Genomic DNA, 20,052 nt, shown 5'->3' with positions numbered 1-20,052 from the left:
GGATATTTAGCAATAAACTTTAATGCAAAATAATTAATCGGATAAATCTCTAGTCTACTTGATTCTAAAAATATTCCGTAGCTGCAGGCCTATTTAAAATGATCAAGATAAGCTTTTTTTGAAGTTTGTTTTTGTTTTTTTAATAAACAACCAACATACAAGTACAAATGACACCAAGGAAAGATTTAATTTCCAAAGTCAGTCTCTACTCTAGATTACTGTACATAATATATACTGTCCACCAAATATATGAAGTCCCTTATACTTCCAAAGTGAAGTCAAGTTTCTTAACTTGTTTTCCTGAGCATTGCAGGCCAGATAAAGTGAAGTTGAACATGATTTAAATCCAGAAGAAGAATGTCCAAGGACAAACTTCTCTTTTATGTTCATACTAAAAGCATCAAAACCTCACACATCTACAAAAATACAATTGAGATGAAAAGAAAGACATTTGCATTGTATTTGCTTTTTTTTTTTTTCCTTTTAACAACCTTCACCTAATAAATTCTGCTTTGACTTTCCCACCATTCACTGCACATGCTGACTTGTCATCTGAGTGAGTGCAAAGCACAATTTGTGTGCACTGATAGAACCTATGTCAAGGTTCTATCAGTGGTTCTATCTGTTACAACTCATTCCTACCATCAAGATAACCATTCCACAAAAAGGATCAATCCAGCTCACTGTGTCCAGTGGAACCTCCAAATCTGAACGTCCCTAAAGTGGTAAAATTGTTTTTTTGGGGGGGGGGGGTTAACAGTAAGCCTCAAAAGTCGATCAACCATCATCATGTGTGATGTCATGTGTTTAGCTCTTTTGTGTCACCTGCGATGGGCAGTGATGCCAAAGTGTGATGATTACCACAAGAACCGCGAATTGACTTTGTGATGTCGTGTAATCAGTAAACACGTCTTTGAATATGTCACATAAGAATCTTGGATGAATTCCCCGTGTTTTACTTTAGCTTCTGTATTTTTGTGTTTCGCTACCACGGAAGAGTACTGGTGACGTGTAATGACGACTACAGAACGGAAAATGGAACTTATACTGTGTAAAGCGGTGCGTTTGTCTCTGTCCCGGCTGCTCGGTGCAATACGGCTGGAGCATCGACAGGTCAGCATGAATCAGAAAACGAGACGAACGGGAATACGAACCAAAACGCCAGCACCGATTAAGGTTCATGTGAAGAGAGTCACCTCCCAGGCACACAAAATTAACAGTGAGTATGCAATTTAATTTTTACACTCACATGAGAGTCCATCCATTTTCTGTTGCTGATTTGGGGCGAAGGGCGGGGTGCACCCTGGACATTCACACCACGGGTGCCCTCGTAACTCATCAATTAATCTAAGATGTGCGTTTTGGGAAAAATTCATAATCACACGCTATCAAAGATGGAGAGGTTTTGTGATACAATAATTCAGTTATTTTTAAAAAATGTTACATTGACTTCAAACTTGGCCTGTTACAGTTAATCGAGGTTTTATGATGCCAAGAGATAGGAAAATTGCAATTGTGTTTGGCGTTTATCAACAGCAGAAACCTTGGCCGGGCAAGAAAAGAAGAAACTTGCCAAAGGGTTGCAGTTCCGCCTAAACGGGCGGAGCAGCACTAAGCGTCTGAAATTTATCTTTTTAACAAGATAAACAGGTTCGCGCAAAGGTCAGACACAAGGCTGCCTGAAATGTTCCAATTTTGAAGTAGTAATGATGAACCGCCATTGTCAACTTCCACGTTGTAATTTTAGAAAAAAAAAATGTCTTACAGGAAATGTCACGTAAATTAAAGACAAAATTTGTGGCCAACATCCATCGTAAAACTTGTTTTAACAGTTGAAGTCAATGTTTAAAGCACAATTTCAACATTCTTAACAGTGTAAAAAAATGATTTGACCAGTGTATAATGAAACTAAGATGAAGTAAAAACTTCTCACCCTTTGAAGGTACAGGTACATCCCAATAAAATTGAATATATTTATATGGATATGATTAGCTGGAAAATGCAACAGGGACATAGCCTGAAGGCTCACACAGTTCCACTACAAATTTGAGAACAATAAATCACATCTACCAATAAGCATCTGCAGGCTTCTGTTGCACAATTTGTTTAGGTGTGTCATCTCAATAAATATATTGTAATTTGGTAAATAAGAATAAATATAGGCGGCACGTTGGACGACTGGTTAGAGCGTCTGCCTCCCAGTTCTGAGGACTGGGGTTCAATCCCCGGGCCCGCCTGTGTGGGGTTTGCATGTTCTCCCCATGCCTGCGTGGGTTTTCTCCGGGCACTCCGGTTTCCTCCCACATCCCAAAAACATGTGTGGTAAGTTAATTGACAACTCTTAAATTGCCCGTAGGTGTGAATGTTATCGGCTGGCAAGCAGTTCAGGGTGTATCCGCCTGCTGCCCGATGATAGCTGGGATAGGCTCCAGCACTCCCGCGACCCTGGTGAGGAGAAGCGGCTCAGAAAATGGATGGAATAAATATGCGACATTTATCGAGATGTACCTGTAATGAGAGAGCAGATGTCATTTTTTTTTTATACGATTATTACACGTTTCTTCTTTGCCATCACCTATACTCTTATGTGGTGGCCGCACAAAGCGAATTTCCCAGGAACATTTTGGTTGACATCTCAAATTGAGCTTTTCGTTGCAGTTTACCAAGATTCTCGCGATTCCCTAAAGCAAGTGAACAAATAAGGCACGGAGAGAAAAGGAGGTATTAAATAGATAACTTACAGCTTCCTTATGGGGAAAAAAAACTAAAACTAAAAAAAAAAAAGTGGCGGTGGAACCGTATCACAGCGTGCGGAGGTTTTCGGCCATGTAGCTGAGGCTGCAGAAGTTGCAGGCCACGCAGCACACGTTGCAGAGCGACGACAGCAGCCGGTAGAGCCGCAGGCGCCCGCTCAGGTGGCGGTACTTGGCGTCCGTCTCGCGCAGCTTGGCGTAGGCCTCGCGGTTGGACGACAGGCCGATGTCCTGGCCCAGACCGCACGCCTGCTCCACCAGGTGCATGTCGGCCATCAGCTCCGACGTCATCTGGCCGAACCACTGGGCGTTGACCGCTGCCACCGTCACCGACACGAAGAAGATGAAGATCTGTCGGGTGAGAAGTCAATTTTAAAAGGACTGTTGTGTGCTTGTCTCTGTAGCATGTTAACACAGACACCCCCTTGAGTGGCTTGGCCCGTGGCTGTGATACGTCAGTGCATCAGCCATCTTGGATGTGACATATCTGCCCCTTAAGCGTAAACTAATGCGTGTTAAGAAACTGAACTTCATAAAGCTACAAAACTAAACAATGAAATTACACTTCACTTTCAATGTCCACTAGCTTAATGCTAACACACAATGCAAAATGCCATAGACAGCTAACGAAAAGCATTATATGGCAATATCATAACACTTTAAGCAACGGATATATGAACACAAACTGTGAATCAATACGTACACAGACAATATAACAGTACTCACAGACATATTCTTTATCCTCTGCAATAAACCACCAATATTACTGCAGCTTACTGAGTTACTTAGAAACTCTTCATTTGCGCCTTTAAGACTATTATACTGCCCTCCGGTGGCCAAAGTGTCAACACCTGAAGGAGCACAAGGGCTTGAACAGATTAATGGTTTTAACACTCATTTCAATGGGGAAAGATGATTTGAGATATTTAAATATTGTTTCGTTTAACCAGGTAAGGTAATTTTGAAGTTTCTCATTTACCATGCTGACCGGGAGGCAGTTTCGGTACCTTCACCAGTCGCAGCACTTTTGCCACACATATCAAGGTGGTGTCTCTACGGTATGATGTGAATGTTGGAGAGCAAAAACCCACTTGGAATGCCTCTCGCTCATTCAGCATGTCGCTGGGATGGTACACGGCGAAGATTGTGAGGTTGAAGAAGGCGCAGGCCGAGCCCAGGTGAAGGTAGAAGGGGACCAGGCGGCTCTGAATGAAGCCGTACGTGTGTCTGTTCAGGTGGTTGTCCATCACGAAGCCTGCTTACGAAAACAACACGTGCTCAGCAAGTTACGTCTCGCAGGGGGTCCTTAAACTTTGTGGGTTCAGCGACCCCTTATAGGGGGGGACATTTTTTCCTAGACCCCAACGTAATCCTAACACCAATTAAACATAACTTTTTAGGCAATGTAATGTCGCAATCGTATCAGAAATTTTAATTGGCCAAAAGCTAAGGTAGGGAGGAGTATTTTCTCGCACTATTTTAAAGGATAAAACATCACGCCTATGATTTTGCAGACCCACAAGCTACGGCTCGCTTTGAGAACCACCGACGTATCAGATACGTGCCCCGTGTTAATAAGTTAACGAATCCCTCATCCGGCAGGCAAGTGAAGCATGAAGTAAAGTTGCTTTGACATCCAACTTGACAGACAACCTTTGCCCCACTTTCTCCGTGTAGTCATGAAAAGTGTCATAATTCACAAACCATCCAGGACACGCCTCGAGCCTTAGCTGCCTCACAGGCTACCACATCAAAAGAAAGTCCTCCGGATACATTGAATGAATGAGGAAGTGAAACACAGTCGCTAGTGCTGTCTTGATTATACTCTAATCATTTTTTTGGGGGGTGGGAATATACATTTATTTTAGGTCGTCGTCAACTGAGACCGCTTGACCTCATAAAACCTCAGTTGTGTGAGCAGGAAAGTAAAAACTTGTTTTGCATTTTTGAAGGGCTTCAACGAGTAGCAGACATTTTTCACCACAATATCACACAAAAACATTAACCCCAAAACGCAATTATTTTTTTTGAAATCAATTTCTCCGTCATCCGATCTTCAAAATTTGTCGGTGCGTTGTATTCAGGTTGAAGGGGCCATTCCATCCAGACTCTGCATTTTGACAGACTTTCATTTGGAGTGGAAGTATTGTCATGTTGCTACTGAAAACCCGATGCAGGGTCCCAAATTTTCCACTGCGACGCTCAATCGCGGCGAAGTCTTGCAACTGTAATTTTTTTTCGCATCGTATTCCTACTCAATTTACCTGCCGTGCAACTAGTTTCGACGACTAGTTTTGCTGCTATTCGAAATCTGAACAGGGTCACAACGTCACAGATGTTAACAGTCAATGAAGAATGCTGTGTGTTTGTGTCACCAACTTGAAATGAAGGTGACCCAAATCTGCATTCCCCAGTAGGTGGAGAGCAGCAGCAGCTGGGCCAGCTTGACGGCGAATGTGGGCTCCTGGTCGGTGGCCATGCTCCCAATGCTCGCTCCCGTGGCCTCCCTGCTGGGGGTGTGCGAATCTTGACAGAAGTTTCTGGAAATGCCAGCCGGTCAAGCCCTTGAGCCGCAGAGCTGTTTGGAAAGACGCGACACTTGTCAAAGTGAAGCTGTGACACACCCAAACTATTTGTTCTCGCCGTGTCAGATAGAAATCACAAAATTAAAGTCTGAGCTAACAACCGGCGCTAACCTCCGCGCTGTTGTCAAGGAAACTGCGTTTGACAGGCACTCACTCGCCAACTGTTTAGCATAGCACGGCTAACCACTGCTAGCAAGAGAAACTTCGGTGAAGTTTAATGAAACTACACAACGGTGTCAAATTACGCTTTCATATACGAGCGGAACTTCGTGCACGAACAAGGCGAGCGTAAATGTCACGTTTGCCGAGTGAAGCTCGACTGTCAAAACTTTGCTAGCAACAACTCAACACGCACACGAACAGCAAACACTTGACGCAACACTTTTTTTTTTTTTTTAAGTTGATAATATGTGAGCGAGTACGAGGACTAACCGTGCGGAGGGCGACTTGAGCTGAGAGAACACCTGGGAGGAGGAACCGTAAATACCTTGAAAAACGTCAGAGGGAAAGGTTCCGCCAGAACAACAAAACTGGTTCCACCGAGTTGCGAGCCAACAGTGAAGTTGAACAGTAACGTAACACGACGGTTTTGCCACTTGCCATGACAAATGCTTGAATATGTGGGAGGCGACAACAGCAAAGGGGCTGTCACCCGCCACACACACAGGCAAAATTCCTTTTTTGCCATGTCGTAACACGCTCAAAAAAAAAAAAAAACCTCGCATCCCAAAGCTCTCGTATCTTAAGTCATCGTTTCCCATTGGAATGAAAGGAAATGCTGTTAATCCGTTCCAGCTACGGAAAAAAAAAACACCACCCCCCCCAAATATTTTTGTTTAAAAAAAAAAAAAATTCCAAATAAAATACCATGTATAAAATATACAGTAATCCCCATTAAATAGAACGTACAGAAATAAAAATTTTCAGCTCACATTTTCATGCTTTAATTTAGAGCTCACCAACCTTTTAGATACAGGGGTGTCAAAGTCATTTTTGTCACGGGCCACATCATAGTTAGTTTCCCTCAGAGGGCCATTCTGACTGTGAACTCATATAAATGTATGATTGTCTCATGTTATTACATACAATATACACATCAAATTAATACATAACTACTTTTGAACTCAGAGGCCAGTAAAAAAAAAAAAAAGTTCAACTATTTCTCAATTCAGTTTAAAAGGGGCATTGGTAAAAGAAAAGAAACAAATTGTATATGTATATATATATATATATATATATATATATATATATATATATATATATATATATATATATATATACACACACACACATATATATATATATATATATATATATATATATAATTATTCAGACCCTTTGCTGTGACACTCATGTATTTAACTCGGGTGCTTGTCAATTTCTTCTGATCATCCTTGAGATGGTTCTACACCTTCATTGGAGTCCAGCAGTGTTTGATTATACTGATTGGACTTGATTAGGAAAGCCACACCCCAGTCTGTATAAGACCTTAGAGCTCACAGTGCATGTCAGAGCGAATGAGAATCATGAGGTCAAAGGAACTGCCTGAAGAGCTCAGAGACAGAATTGTGGCAAGGCACAGATCTGGCCAAGGTTACAAAAATATTTCTGCTGCACATAAGGTTCCTAAGAGCACAATGGCCTCCATAATTCTGAAATGGAACGTTTGGGACGATCAGAACCCTTCCTCAAGCTAGCCGTCCGGCCAAACTGAGCATTCGGGGGAGAAGAGCCTTGGTGAGAGAGTTAAAGAAGAACCCAAAGATCACTGTGCCTGAGCTCCAGAGATGCAGTCAGGAGATGGGAGAAAGTTCTTGAGAGTCTAGCATCACTGCAGCCCTCAACTAGTCGGGGCTTTATGGCAGAGTGGCCCGACGGAAGCTTCTCCTCAGTGCAAGACACATGAAATCCCGCATGGAATTTGCTAAAAAAAACACCTGAAGGACTCCCAAGATGGTGAGAAATAAGATTCTCTGGTCTGACAAGACCAAGACAGAACTTTTTGGCCTTAATTCTAAGCGGTATGTGTGGAGAAAACCAGGCACTGCTCATCACCTGTCCAATACAGTCCCAACAGTGAAGCATGGTGGTGGCAGCATCACGCTGTGGCGGTGTTTTTCAGTTGCAGGGACAGGGAGACTGGTTGCAAATGAAGAAAAAATCAATCCGGCCAAGTACAGGGATATCATGGACGAAAACCTTCTCCAGAGTGCTCAGAACCTCAGACTGGGCCAAAGGTTCACCTTCAAAAAAGACAATGACCCTAAGCACACAGAGAACAACTCTGTGACCGTTTTTGAATGGCACAGCCAGAGCCCTGATTTAAATCCAATTGAGCATCTCTGGAAAGACCTGAAAATGGCTGCCCACCAATGTTCACCATCCAACCTGACAGAACTGGAGAGGATCTGCAAGGAGGAATGGCTGATCCCCAAAGCACGTGTGAAAAACTCAAAAGGGTGCGTCTACTAAATACTGAGCAAAGGGTCTGAATACTTATGTCTGTGTGATATTTCAGTTTTTCTTTTTTAATGAATTGCAAAAATTTCATCCATCCATCCATTTTCTGAGCCGCTTCTCCTCACTAGGGTCGTGGGCATGCCGGAGCCTATCCCAGCTGTCATCGGGCAGGAGGCGGGGTACACCCTGAACTGGTTGCCAGGCAATCGCAGGGCACATAGAAACAAACAACCATTCGCACTCACAGTCATGCCTACGGGCAATTTAGAGTCTCCAATTAATGCATGTTTTTGGGATGTGGGAGGAAACCGGAGTGCCCGGAGAAAACCCACGCAGGCACGGGGAGAACATGCAAACTCCACACAGGCGGGGCTGGATTTGAACCCGGGTCCTCAGAACTGTGAGGCTGACGCTCTAACCAGTTGGCCACCGTGCCGCCCAAAAATTTCAACTATTCCTTTTTTTTTTTGTCTGTCAATATGGGGATTCATGTGGAAAAAAATTAGCAAATGGCTGCAATATAAAAAATTTAAGGGGGTCTGAATACTTTCCGTACCCACTGTAGGTTGCATATATACCAGATTACATTGGGACACGCTGAAAGTCCAAATAACTTAAAAGAGGAAGCACCTATTTTCACATTGTCTTGCAAAGGAAAATAGATGTATTTATATGATTTCTGTGGAAGATGCTCAGGAGGTATAATGCTGGTGGGGGGCGGGGGGACTGAATCAAAGCTTGTTTTTTGGTAAATAAGGAAATTAAAACAAAAAGCAGACGCATTAAATGTCTGTAATGCCTATGTGTCCAGATCGATGGTCAACCCCAAAGGTGAGGAGGGGGGGCTGTATGTGGACATCGGTGCATACGTGGCACTTGCGCTCGCCGCCTCCTTCGTGTCCGACTCCGCCGTGTCGGTGGAGCAGAGGGACGACGAGGATGATTGTGCTTCCAGCTCCTTCAGCAGCTGAGAGGTCAGGTCCGTCTCGTGCCCCTCATGCAGGATGCCGGTGCATGTGGACGGCGCGTGGGGCAGCTCGGGTGCAGACACTGCAAACAAAACAACATCAGTCTTCAATGAAACTACACAATCTAATGAGATCCAGTAAAATAAAATGTCTTTACTAAGGTTACATGATGCTCGGTTTTGATTTGACACCTAAACAGCTCTGACGTCCGATGTATTTATATGTTTATATGTGAGGCTTTTATTTTGAAGTTGGCCCTTGCAGCACGTTTTTGGCGTGTTATCGTAATGCTTTAAGTATGAACAATCGTCGTGGCGGCCTTTTTGACTCGAGGCTGGCCTGACAGCAGTGCAAAATGCTGGGAGTAAATAGAAAGGGAAATCACAACTGTCGACGACTTTGCAGTTTGCGACCCCGACGGACCTTTGGTCAACCAGAACAATGATGGGGATTTTCAAACGTCAGAACTTGAAGCCCAATGCTTTTGCCTTTTCTGCATAAACTGTATTTGCCTCCATTGAGTTGCACTTGGTGATTGCACTCTGTAATAGCATATTTATTCAGTTAGCCCTTGGTGAATTTGAATTTCATGGGTACTGTTTATTATTTTTATTACCTTGTCATTTATTTTTAATTCATGTTAAAGTAATGCAATACAAATACAGATGTTTTCCCGAACATGAGGCGTAATCGTAATTAATAATCGTGATTACAGTATTGATGTAAATAATTGCGATTAGCATTTTGACCATAATCGTGCAGCCCTCAGAAATGTTCATTTTTTTAAATAGAAAAACCTAATTTATTACCTCATTTCTATATTAAACATCATTTGTAGTGTTTCTTCTATACTTATTTCTTGTTGGTGGATTTTGGATTTTCATTAACTGTAAAGGTCCAAAATTGTATATAACTAACAATGTAAAGCAAAATGGACCATTATTATCTTTGCAAAGGCAGAATTTTGGAGCTTGAGGTGTACCTAATGAACAGTGGTGGTTCTAGGGCTCCCATGACACAGGGCTTGACCCCCATAAGAAGTCCCCCCCCCAAGCTAAAAACACGCTAAAACCGCCACTGCTTATGAATTGGGCTGTGGGCGATTTATTGTATGAACTAACAATATTTAAGAAGACTTACTGGTCAGACCATTTAACCTGGTGGCTGCACTGCCCCACATTCTTTTTTTCTTTTTGCCCTGCACAAAAAAAAACAAAAAAAAAACACTTCGAGTCATTGCACACAAAAACAACATTAGAAAAATATTTGTTGCCTTACCATGCGCAATTGTATTTTAACTAAATGACTACGGGACTCACGTAGTTGTCTCTGCAGGTCCAGTCCGGGTACATGCTGGCGTGGATCTGGCTGAGCCGCTCCGATTCCTGGAAGTATTTAAGCTGCTCTTCCAGCGTCAACGACTTCCACTGTGGACATCATCACAGTGTCAGCACACACACATGCAATAACGACACCACGCAGCGAAGAGGCCACGGCCGTGCGTGTCGCAAACACTCTCACCATCTTCCCCAGGACCTTGTTCAACGTCGCGCTGTCTTTATTAACTATTTTGGCTTTGACGACAGGCCGCTGCTCCTTCATGAAGAGCATGAAGGCATTTGGGGGCTTCTTGATATAAGGCCTGGTGGGCTCCTCTGCGCATTTATTCCTCTTTCTTCTCATGGGAAAACAAAGGCATAGGAAGTAAACAGGAAAGAACATTTTGCAGAGAATCCTTACTTTGAGGGGTTCCTCCTTGTTTTGGGTGGTGGTGGTGGTGGTGGGGGTGCAGGAGGAGGAGGGACAAAGAAGGAGGCTGGGGCCAACTGATAAAACAGCTGTCCATTGCTATACACACACACACACACAGAAAAACAACAACAAAAGCACGTAAGACAACAGGAAGTGTGTGAAGATGCAAATGTGTGCCTGTGTGTTACCTACACAATTGCAACAGGCATTTGGCTCACCACCATCGAGTCACCACTGACCTGCTTTAAAAAAAAAAGTTATTAATCTGCTAAAAATATTACTAGTAACATTTAACTATAATAATTCCTTGCGGCTTTAACCTTCATTCACATTTGGCTCTAGGTAATTTCTCATAGAACATTTGAAACGCTAAATCGAATAAACAGGAGTTAAATGCAGATTGTTACAGGAGCACACGACAGATTATGCAAAAATAATAATAATAAGCAATCGACTAAAAATACGTAAGCAGGTTAACAACCAAGATAACAACGTTTATGCATTTTATGATGACTTTTCATATGAATTATATTGCATTTTAGTTCTATCCTGATGTTTACGCACATGTACTAGGTCTATTACTAAAAATTTCAAACCACCACCTGTATCAAAACGGACGATATCTTTGAATCGGATAAAGATTAAGGATTGTGTGTCACTTTTGATGTCGCAAACCGGCCCAAATGTCTAGAAATCAATGGGAAATTTGTGACCGAAAACCTGTGCATTTAAAGTGATTTATTCTTGAATCTTCTCCCCACCTGCTCGCGACTGCTGGTCGTCATGTCTGCGTGGACGAAATTGAAGTCCCACTCCACGTTGGTCGTCGTCCTCGGGACGGAGCGCTCTTGGGTCAACTCGATCGCCGTTATTAACGCTAATATTTCGGCTGGCTTGAAACGAGCCAATCGTGTGAGGACTCGGGACACCTTTGATACGTCATCGTCATCTTGATCATTGCTATTTAGGCAGGCTTGAAACCAGCCAATCACGTGAGGACTCGGGACACCTTTGGTACGTCATCATGATGATCAAAGAGATCAAAGAAGCGGCTTCTAACTAACGACTGGCCCGTGTTGAATTTGAATGTATCAATAGTCTGTTTAACCCAAGAAAACACATTTTTATTAGACTAATAAAGTAAGAATATATACACTTACACAATATTAAAAAATGATGAATATTTACAGTCGTTATAGCTTTTTGGTTCATCCATTTTCTGAGCCGCTTCTCCTCACTAGGGTCGCGGGAGTGCTGGAGCCTATCCCAGCTATTATCGGCCAGGAGGCAGGGTACACCCTGAACTGGTTGCCAGCCGGGCTGAGTCTCCCAATTCATGCATGCTTTTGGGATGTGGGAGGAAAAAAGAAAAAAACTTTTTACCTTCTGATACATCCCGATTGGATGAGGTTGAGGAGTTCCCAGTAAAAATTCAAAATAGCGATAATTGTTTTTTTTTTTCCCATTTCTGACAATAAGGCTTCCTGTTTTTATGGACACTGGCTGTCACGCAAAAAAATTGCTGTAATATGTAACTATTTCCACAAATATTTTGAAGGTATTTCAACTCAGCTCGTGTTGCGTACACGCCATAGGACTTCTAGCTAAGTAGTGATAGTTACACATATCTGTGTAAATTGTTACTTTTTGTTTTTATTTGGAGTAATAAGTTAGTAGGCATACGTGATACATTTATTTAACAGTAGGCGGCGGTAATGCACCTTAAACTTTGTTGCCATGAGATACATACAGTAGGCGGCGGTAATGCACCTTAAGCTTTGTTGCCAACCGCCATAAAACAACACAACCCCCCCCCCCCAAGTCTAAACGTTTTTTCAAAATTATACGTTGCGTTTTTTGGTTACGTTTCTCTGTTTGTGCCAAATTTGAAATAAATTGGTCGTCTTACATGTTGCACGAACAGTTGGCCAGGTCAGTTGTGAAGTTACGGCTCATATTTTCTGTCACTTCCAACGCTAATTTCGTGATTTTTTTTTGTTATCAACTATACACAGTATGTAAACACATACATACACAACCTTTTAATTCCCCCCCCCCCCCCCACCCCCATTGACTTTGCATTAAGAGGTTTACCATAAATTGGTGCCATTTCACCGGTTTTAAAGAGTGACAATTTTCTTAATATTTGTCACAGAAAAATTACAATTGTATTACGGGAGTCGTCTTAAAAGATCTCTCCTATCGTGTAAATCAAACTTTAAAATTTGATGGCAGTCTCAGTTTTTATCTTAATCATTCAAGAAAGTCATTGTACAGAACTTTATTTCTAACTATTTTTCTTATTTTATAAATAATATGCTGTGTGCTCCTGTAACCTAAATTTCCTCTCTGGGGGATAAAGGATTATCTGATCTTAAATCATGTTTAATGGTGAGTCGTATTTTACCGTTTCAAATGTTTTGTGAGGAATAACAGCGAGATGTGATGATTAAAACAAATAACTTCAATCCACAAGCAAAAACGTTTTGGAACATGCATGCAAATATGAGGCTTGTTATAAAAGTCAAAATATACAGCTATGATTACTTTGTTTAGTGCTTCCAATTAATGTTCTATATGAGGATTTGTAGTTATATGTTACTACTAGAAATTAATAAAAAGTAGGTGAATAATTTGTTGTTTGCAGGTCACTGGTGCGCCACATATGGCGAGCGTCAACCAAGGTCCTGTTGAGTGATGTAAGTAACATACACAATTGTGTACATCATGTTTGTGCCATATAATATGTAAAATGTGTATGACTCCCTGAATGTTTTCATCTTCACACACTTCCTGTTGTTTAACACGTGTGTCTTGATGTGTTTGTAGAATAGGGCAAATCTGTTACCAACTGGTGCCTGGCGCAGTTCTCCCTCCTCCTTGTCCTCTGCCACCAAATTCAAAGTAACTATCCATTTTCTGAGCCGCTTATCCTCACAAGTGTCGCGGGAGGGCTGCAGCCTATCGCAGCTATCATCGTGCAGGATGCGAGGTACACCCAATCTGGTTGCCAGCCAATCGCAGGGCACACATAAACAAACAACCATTCGCGCACACATTCACACCTACGGGCAATTTAGAGTCGTCAATTAACCGACCATGCGTGCTTTTGGGATGTGGGAGGAAACCGGAGTGCCCAGAGAAAATCCACGCAGGCATGGGGAGAACATGCAAACCCCACACAGGCGGGCCCGGGGATTGAACCCCGGTCCTCAGAACTGTGAGGCAGACGCTCTTAACCAGTTGTCTACCGTGCCGCTCAAAGTAACTATTCTCTGCAAAATGTCGTTCCTGGCACATCCACACAGAGGCGACATGCTGATGCTTTGGTTTCCCAATAGGAGAACAAGGAATACATCATGGTCTTTATGAAGGAGCGGAGGCCCAATATAAAAACATTTGACAGTGTCGCTGTAAATAAAATCCAGGGAAGATGGTGAGTGTGTTTGCGACAAACACGTCCTCGTAGCTTGTGTGGTGGTGTTATGCATGTGTGCGCTGACACTTTGATGATGTCCACAGTGGAAGTCACTGACGCCGGCTGAGCAGCTCCCTTTCTTCGAGGAATTGGAGCGGCTCAGGCAGATCCATGCCGAAATGCGCTTGGACTGAACCTGCAGAGACACCTATGTGAGTCCCATAGTCATTAAGTTATAATACAGTTGAACAATAAAAGTCAACAATTTCTCAAATGTTTTTGGGCGGAATGACCTAATTTTTTTTGTTTTTTTTGTTTTTCTAGTGCAAAAAAGAAAAAGAGAAAGTGGGTCAGTGTAGGCACCAGTTAAAAGCATCTGACCAGTAAATACCGTATTTTCACGACCATAGGGCGCACCGTATTAAAAGGCGCAGTCTCAGTTACGGGGTCTATTTCTGTATTTAAAACATACATAAGGCGCACCGCATTATTGGGCGCTGCCATGGTAAAACATACGCTGGCTTAAAACATATGGTAGCATGCATGCACGCTAAAACAATGTTTTTAAAAAGGCAGTGGGAACAAAACTGAGCTCGGTTGTACTTTACGTTATTTTTTGATCAATCCTCATCCACAAATCCATCAAAGTCCTCATCTTCTGTATCCGAAATGAACAGCTGAGCAAGTACTCAATCAAACACGGCAGGTTCGAGACAGTCTCGTTGCTGTGCGAAAGCTCGAACAACAGTGCAAGCAGGCACGTTAGCCAAAGGATCCACAATCCATTCACAAATTGTGGCGTAACTCGCCCGGCGCTGCCTCCTAGTCTTAGTAAAGCTGTGTTCGCCATCTGCCATCTGGCGTGGCTTTAGCGTCCCGCATTATAAGGGGCCCCCTCCATTTTGGGGAAAATCCCAAAATTACCACCAAGAAATTAGAATATACACAGTCAAAATGATTTTTTTAAATATAGAAATTGGGTCATAATTGGACTTTTAAAATGTTTTTTTCTTATAAAATGAAATAATTTTTATTACCATTTATTGAGATGCATTTAAATGTTCATGGCAGAGATGTTCCTAATATTATCCCGATGTCATTCGTCTATATCTACTGGTTAATGGGGTCACCACAATTTTAGAAACATCTGTCAGTGTGATCTACTGGTTAATGTCGTCACCACAATTTTAGAAACATCTGTCAGTGTGATGCAGTCCATAGTAGTATATGATGACAGCAGCTTCTATTTTCTTTGTGGCCCTAATTGTCCTTGGTACTTTTCTGTCCATAATTTCGCCTTTAACTGAAAAGTGGTCTGAAATCTTTACATTGCGTACCAACGTTTCCTCAAATTCTTGACTATTACTAAGAGTTAAGCCACCCACCCATCCATCCATCCATTTTCTGAGCCGCTTCTCCTCACAAGGGTCGCGGGCGTGCTGGAGCCTATCCCAGCTATCTTCGGGCAACAGGCGGGGTACACCCTGAACTGGTTGCCAGCAAATCGCAGGACACATACAAACAACCAACCATTCGCACTCACATTCACACCTACGGGCAATTTAGAGACTCCAATTCATGCATGTTTTTGGGATGTGGGAGGAAACCGGAGTGCCCGGAGAAAACCCACGCAAGCACGGGGAGAACATGCAAACTCCACACAGGCGGGGGCCGGGGATTGAACCCCGGTCCTCAGAACTGTGAGGCTGACGCTCTAACCAGTCGTCCACCGTGCCGGCACTAAGCGTTAATGTGTTTTCATCAAAACTGAGTATTGTATAACCTCAGTAAAGGCAGAATATTGCACTGGCTATCATTAGATTATTTTTAAAGTCGTTTCATGACTCACGTCTCAGGACTGACGGATGTTATGTATTTGTGTTTGCAGTCTCTGGACCTGGGCTCCCTTTGCCACCTTTCTTCAGCCAGCATGAATGGCCCGACTGGGACCTCAAGTCCATTTTGGAACTGGGAGTGTCAGATTTGGCGTCCTCCCGCTCGTCAACATGGAGCCTGCATGATGGGCCCAAGGCGGACCTGATCTCCGCTACGTTTGAGATCGGAGACTTACAGGTGGCAGATTCGGCCCAGGCGTCCTCTCGCTCCTCATCAAAATGGAGCACTCGCCTGGATGTGGGGCAAAATGTTTTTACATTCACATTACATTCCTATGAATTGCCTTTTTAAAATAAATGTTTTACAATTGTACATATATGAATTTCCTTTTTGAATGTTTTTACAAATGTGTTTTATTAATTGTATTCTGTGTGTACATTACCTCAAACTTGGGGGGCTTCTTAATATAAGGCTTGGTGGACACCTGGGGCCCTGTATCCCTCCTAGTCCTAATGGGAAAACAAAACATGAGCAAACGCATGTCCCCTCTGTGTGGACGTGTCAGGGAAGACATTTTGCAGAGAATCCTTTGAGAAGGAGTTTCATGATTTCGGTGGTGGTGGATGAGGAGGATAGAGAAAGTTGCCAGGCGTTAGCTCATAAGAAATCTTTCCAATTCTACACACATCTAGATGAAGAAGGAAACATTGAAGGATTCAAGGAATTAAATTTTCATACCAACACCACACCAATCTGTTTAAGTCTCGTTAAATGGAAATACATGTCAAATGGTAGTACAGTTTGCCAATAAAACTTCCATCCATCCATCCATTTTCTGAGCCGCTTCTCCTCACTAGGTTCGCGGGCCAATAAAACCTTTAAGGATTTTTTTTTTTTTTTTTTTACATGCCTTTACCTCAGGTTTCTGCAGGCTAAATAGCTTTAGCTGGCCGTTTTTATCATCACGCAATGTGTACAGGTACATCTCAATAAATTAGAATATGGTAGAAAACTTTGTTTATTTCAGTATTCATAGCGGTTCATTAAAACTTGGAACAAAAACCACACCTAAAATGTTGACCCCTATTCTCATAGAATTAAGAAGTTGGCTGGAAATTGGTGCATTTTCACCAGTTTAAAAGAATTGTGTCTTAATAGCTATCACAGGAAAATGATACTTATTACTGGGATTGTTTTCAGAAGATCTCTCTGATAATGTTGGTCTCATGTAACCAACTTTGAAGTTTTATCCCCTTATCAGCGATTATTCGTGTCGGACATTTTGTTTCTGACTGTACAGTCAATATGACATTTGTTGTCAGACACAAAAGCTGTAGACTATGCTCTGTTTGGCATAACCCTCATCAAAAGGAATTTTACAGCATGAAATATTTACATATAGTCAGAGATGGGTAGGAACGCGCTACATTTACTCCGTTACATTTACTCAAGTAACATTTTGGATGAATTGTACTTGTCAGAGTAACTTCGATGAAGCATACATTTTACTTTTACTCGAGTATTTGTGTTAAGAAGAAACGGTACTTTTACTCCGCTACAATAATCTACATGCCGTTAGCTACTTTCAATTACTAATAATTGTGTGCGCAATCTATTTTCAGGCTTTGGTTTGCGACTACTGGATTGTGAGCCGTTGCTCCAAGCCACGGTAATTACCACAGTGATGTTTGACTCACGATCACCAATCAAAACACAAAATAAGGTCATATGTCCGCACACAAAGTCTTGTTTTGGGCTTTGCAGGCCAAACAAAGTGAGTCGTGACTAGAATTTACACCGATTTTATCGGCCTTATTGGTATTGGCCGATAATGAGCATTTTATGCCGATCTGCTTTAATGTCATAATTTGCGATCCGATCAAATCTCCGCAAAAGACATTTATTCGGCGTCGCCATCGTGCACAGTATGTTTGAATCCAAAAGCTAGTTTATTTTTAGCCTTGTCGTGTGTCTTTTTGCGTAGTCCTGTAAATATCTGTCGGCCAATAAAGTAATTTAAAAAAAAACATGTCGGCGGTGTGGAACAGACAACACACCTGAGTCAGACAACATGTAATGCCCGGATCAGACTACAAGAAAAATTATCTCTTTCACCATTGCAGTCAGACTACTGGAAAAAAATCATGTATTCCGATACCACCGCATCCTGTTTTTTCCGATCACTGGGCTTCATATTGTCAACTCAAACGCGAACGGATACACTTACCATGGCAACAACAACAATAATGGATCGCGCCGTGTGTTTGTAAGGACAAAATGGGGAAAAACATGTGTTGGTGGTCACCGGTGCTCAGGACAGGAGAGGATGTTCGTTTAAGGCTTGCTTGAGGTATGTTCCCGTACTTTTAATACAATACGGCTCACAAGCAGGCAATAAAATGTTATGTAGCCTAGCAAGTTAGTGGTAGCATGAACGGTTGTACGTAAACATGCCGCCGTTCTATCGAATCATGCTCTAAAATTTCGTTGTGGGTGGCGTAATTTAATTACAGTAAGTTAGCACCCACTATTTCTGTCATATTATAATGTAGTGACTAGAGCAGTGATTTCCAACCTTTATGGAGCTAAGGAACATATTTTACAATGGAGAAATCTCACGGAACACCAACAAACAAAAATGTCACAAAAATTTGATATATTAATTACTTTATGTACTTCCTGTCATCTAATAGAAGACCATTTATCATTTGTTCTGTCTGTCATGATGCCTCACTAGCATAAATAAAGGAACAAAGATACATTATTTATTGTAAATATAATGTTTTGAGCAATTAAGTACACAAGTATATACAGTAAATGAACAGGTCATTTAAATAGACACATTCCTCCATCATGTGATCGGATCGGCGATCGTTTTTTTAAACTCGCTGATCGGTCATCGGCCCCAAAAATCCTGACCGTGTAAAGCCTAGGCATGACAGCCACGTGCGACTCGTATTTACATTACAGACTACGAAAAACAGCTTTAACATACAGTGTCATTTTTTCACTGCCCAAACTTGGATATTTCAGCACACTTCTAACTTGAGAAAACACCTTGCGATAAGTTGCAGCAGCAAGTTAAACATCAAGTCCAAGTCAATCACATTCAAGTTTATTTCAGTTGTTAATGTTTACCTCCCCTCTCAAAAAGATACACACAAAAAAGTCAGCTGAGTTTGACAAATTGTAGATTAATGGTGGAAAAAGTTTTCAAATGATTTATCTTGATCAAAATTAATTTGCAACTCAAAAACCTGGCATTTGAACAGTGCTGTGTATACTTCATATAACCTCAGCAGCCTTGTTCCTGTTTTTGTAAACTCTGGTAAGCCTACGGTGCTGTTTAACAAATGGAAACAATATAGTATAAGATAATTTCTTGGAGCCGAATTTGCCTTAATTTGTTATTTTACAAAGATTTTATTCGATAAAGATTTCATTTATTGTTTTAGATCAAGTGATGTTGTCCAGCAATATCTGAATTTGCGCATTAATGTTTTATTTAGTTATTTTTATTTTATTTGACGTTCATGCTCAGATTTGAAAAATAAATAAGCAGTTACTCACTAGTTACACAGTGCTTGAGTAGTTGGGCTACTTTCTTACTCTTACTCAAGTAATTATTTGAAGAACGACTTTGTACTTTTACTTGACTCATATTTTTCTAAAGTAACAGTATTCTTACTTGAGTACAATATTTAGCTACCCCACTCACCTCTGCATATGCTCACTCTGATTGATTTCTTCAGAGGTTTGTACCATTAACAGCAAAATAATGTAAAATGGAGCCCAGCTAAATATTTGAGAAAAATTAGAAACCTGAGGTAAAGACAAGAAGTGTACCACCATTTGTTTCAATTTCACTATAAGTCTAAATGTAATTCTGCTGTTAGATGAATTGAACCAATTTGTGTTCTGTTTGGCAAAAACATCCACCCATAATATGATATTAACAGTCATGGATATATTTGTCTTTTTTTCAACCTAAAATCGCTGTGACCGTTGTTTTGAACAAGTTTTGAACAGTCGTTTTAAACATTATTGCTCGCAAAATGGCACCCATATCCCGAGCCCCTGCGCGAAGACTCACCGCATCGTGATGGTCTCGGAAGACAAAAAAATTGCATTTTTATTTTCCTTTGGGTGTAACGGACACCTTTTAAGTCAAATTGGCCGTCAGTTAGTTAGCCAGCTCGCTCGTTAGCTTAGCAATCGCCGCTCTTTCAAGCTCATTTGCTCCCCCCAAAAAAAGAAATGCGTGACGTCACAAAGGTGAC

The 20,052-nt window shown here is 41.7% G+C and overlaps 2 protein-coding genes across 6 annotated transcripts; both read right to left on the bottom strand.

The window, feature by feature from the left end:
- Positions 1-438: 438 nt before the first annotated feature.
- On the bottom strand, positions 439-5,986 carry si:ch211-121a2.4 (transmembrane protein 205). Of its 4 annotated transcripts, XR_009768998.1 has the most exons (5): positions 5,771-5,986; positions 5,133-5,331; positions 3,845-4,008; positions 2,742-3,104; positions 439-2,445 (listed from the first exon to the last, which is right to left on the bottom strand). XR_009768998.1 is itself a non-coding variant. In XM_061682855.1 (4 exons), exons 2-4 carry the CDS (start codon positions 5,230-5,232, stop codon positions 2,802-2,804), a joined length of 567 nt encoding a protein of 188 aa, XP_061538839.1. In that variant the 5' UTR covers positions 5,233-5,331; positions 5,771-5,986; the 3' UTR covers positions 439-2,801. The 4 variants fall into 4 exon arrangements, 3 of the variants coding, with proteins under 3 accessions (XP_061538839.1, XP_061538840.1, XP_061538841.1); XM_061682855.1 differs by having other exon boundaries at positions 439-3,104; XM_061682856.1 differs by having other exon boundaries at positions 439-3,104; positions 5,826-5,986.
- A 667-nt stretch (positions 5,987-6,653) lies between these two features.
- On the bottom strand, positions 6,654-20,000 carry LOC133406793 (transcription factor 7-like 1). Of its 2 annotated transcripts, none has more exons than XM_061684725.1 (10): positions 19,866-20,000; positions 16,215-16,281; positions 15,786-16,063; positions 11,280-14,132; positions 10,711-10,760; positions 10,507-10,614; positions 10,288-10,441; positions 10,086-10,193; positions 9,907-9,964; positions 6,654-8,848 (listed from the first exon to the last, which is right to left on the bottom strand). In XM_061684725.1, exons 4-10 carry the CDS (start codon positions 11,301-11,303, stop codon positions 8,598-8,600), a joined length of 753 nt encoding a protein of 250 aa, XP_061540709.1. In that variant the 5' UTR covers positions 11,304-14,132; positions 15,786-16,063; positions 16,215-16,281; positions 19,866-20,000; the 3' UTR covers positions 6,654-8,597. The 2 variants fall into 2 exon arrangements, with proteins under 2 accessions (XP_061540709.1, XP_061540710.1); XM_061684726.1 differs by having other exon boundaries at positions 10,711-10,757.
- Positions 20,001-20,052: the final 52 nt, after the last annotated feature.

Source organism: Phycodurus eques, chromosome 8 (genome assembly GCF_024500275.1).
Source record: "Phycodurus eques isolate BA_2022a chromosome 8, UOR_Pequ_1.1, whole genome shotgun sequence".
In the NCBI taxonomy this organism is placed as follows: domain Eukaryota; kingdom Metazoa; phylum Chordata; class Actinopteri; order Syngnathiformes; family Syngnathidae; genus Phycodurus; species Phycodurus eques.
This window is presented reverse-complemented; position numbering and strand designations above follow the sequence as displayed.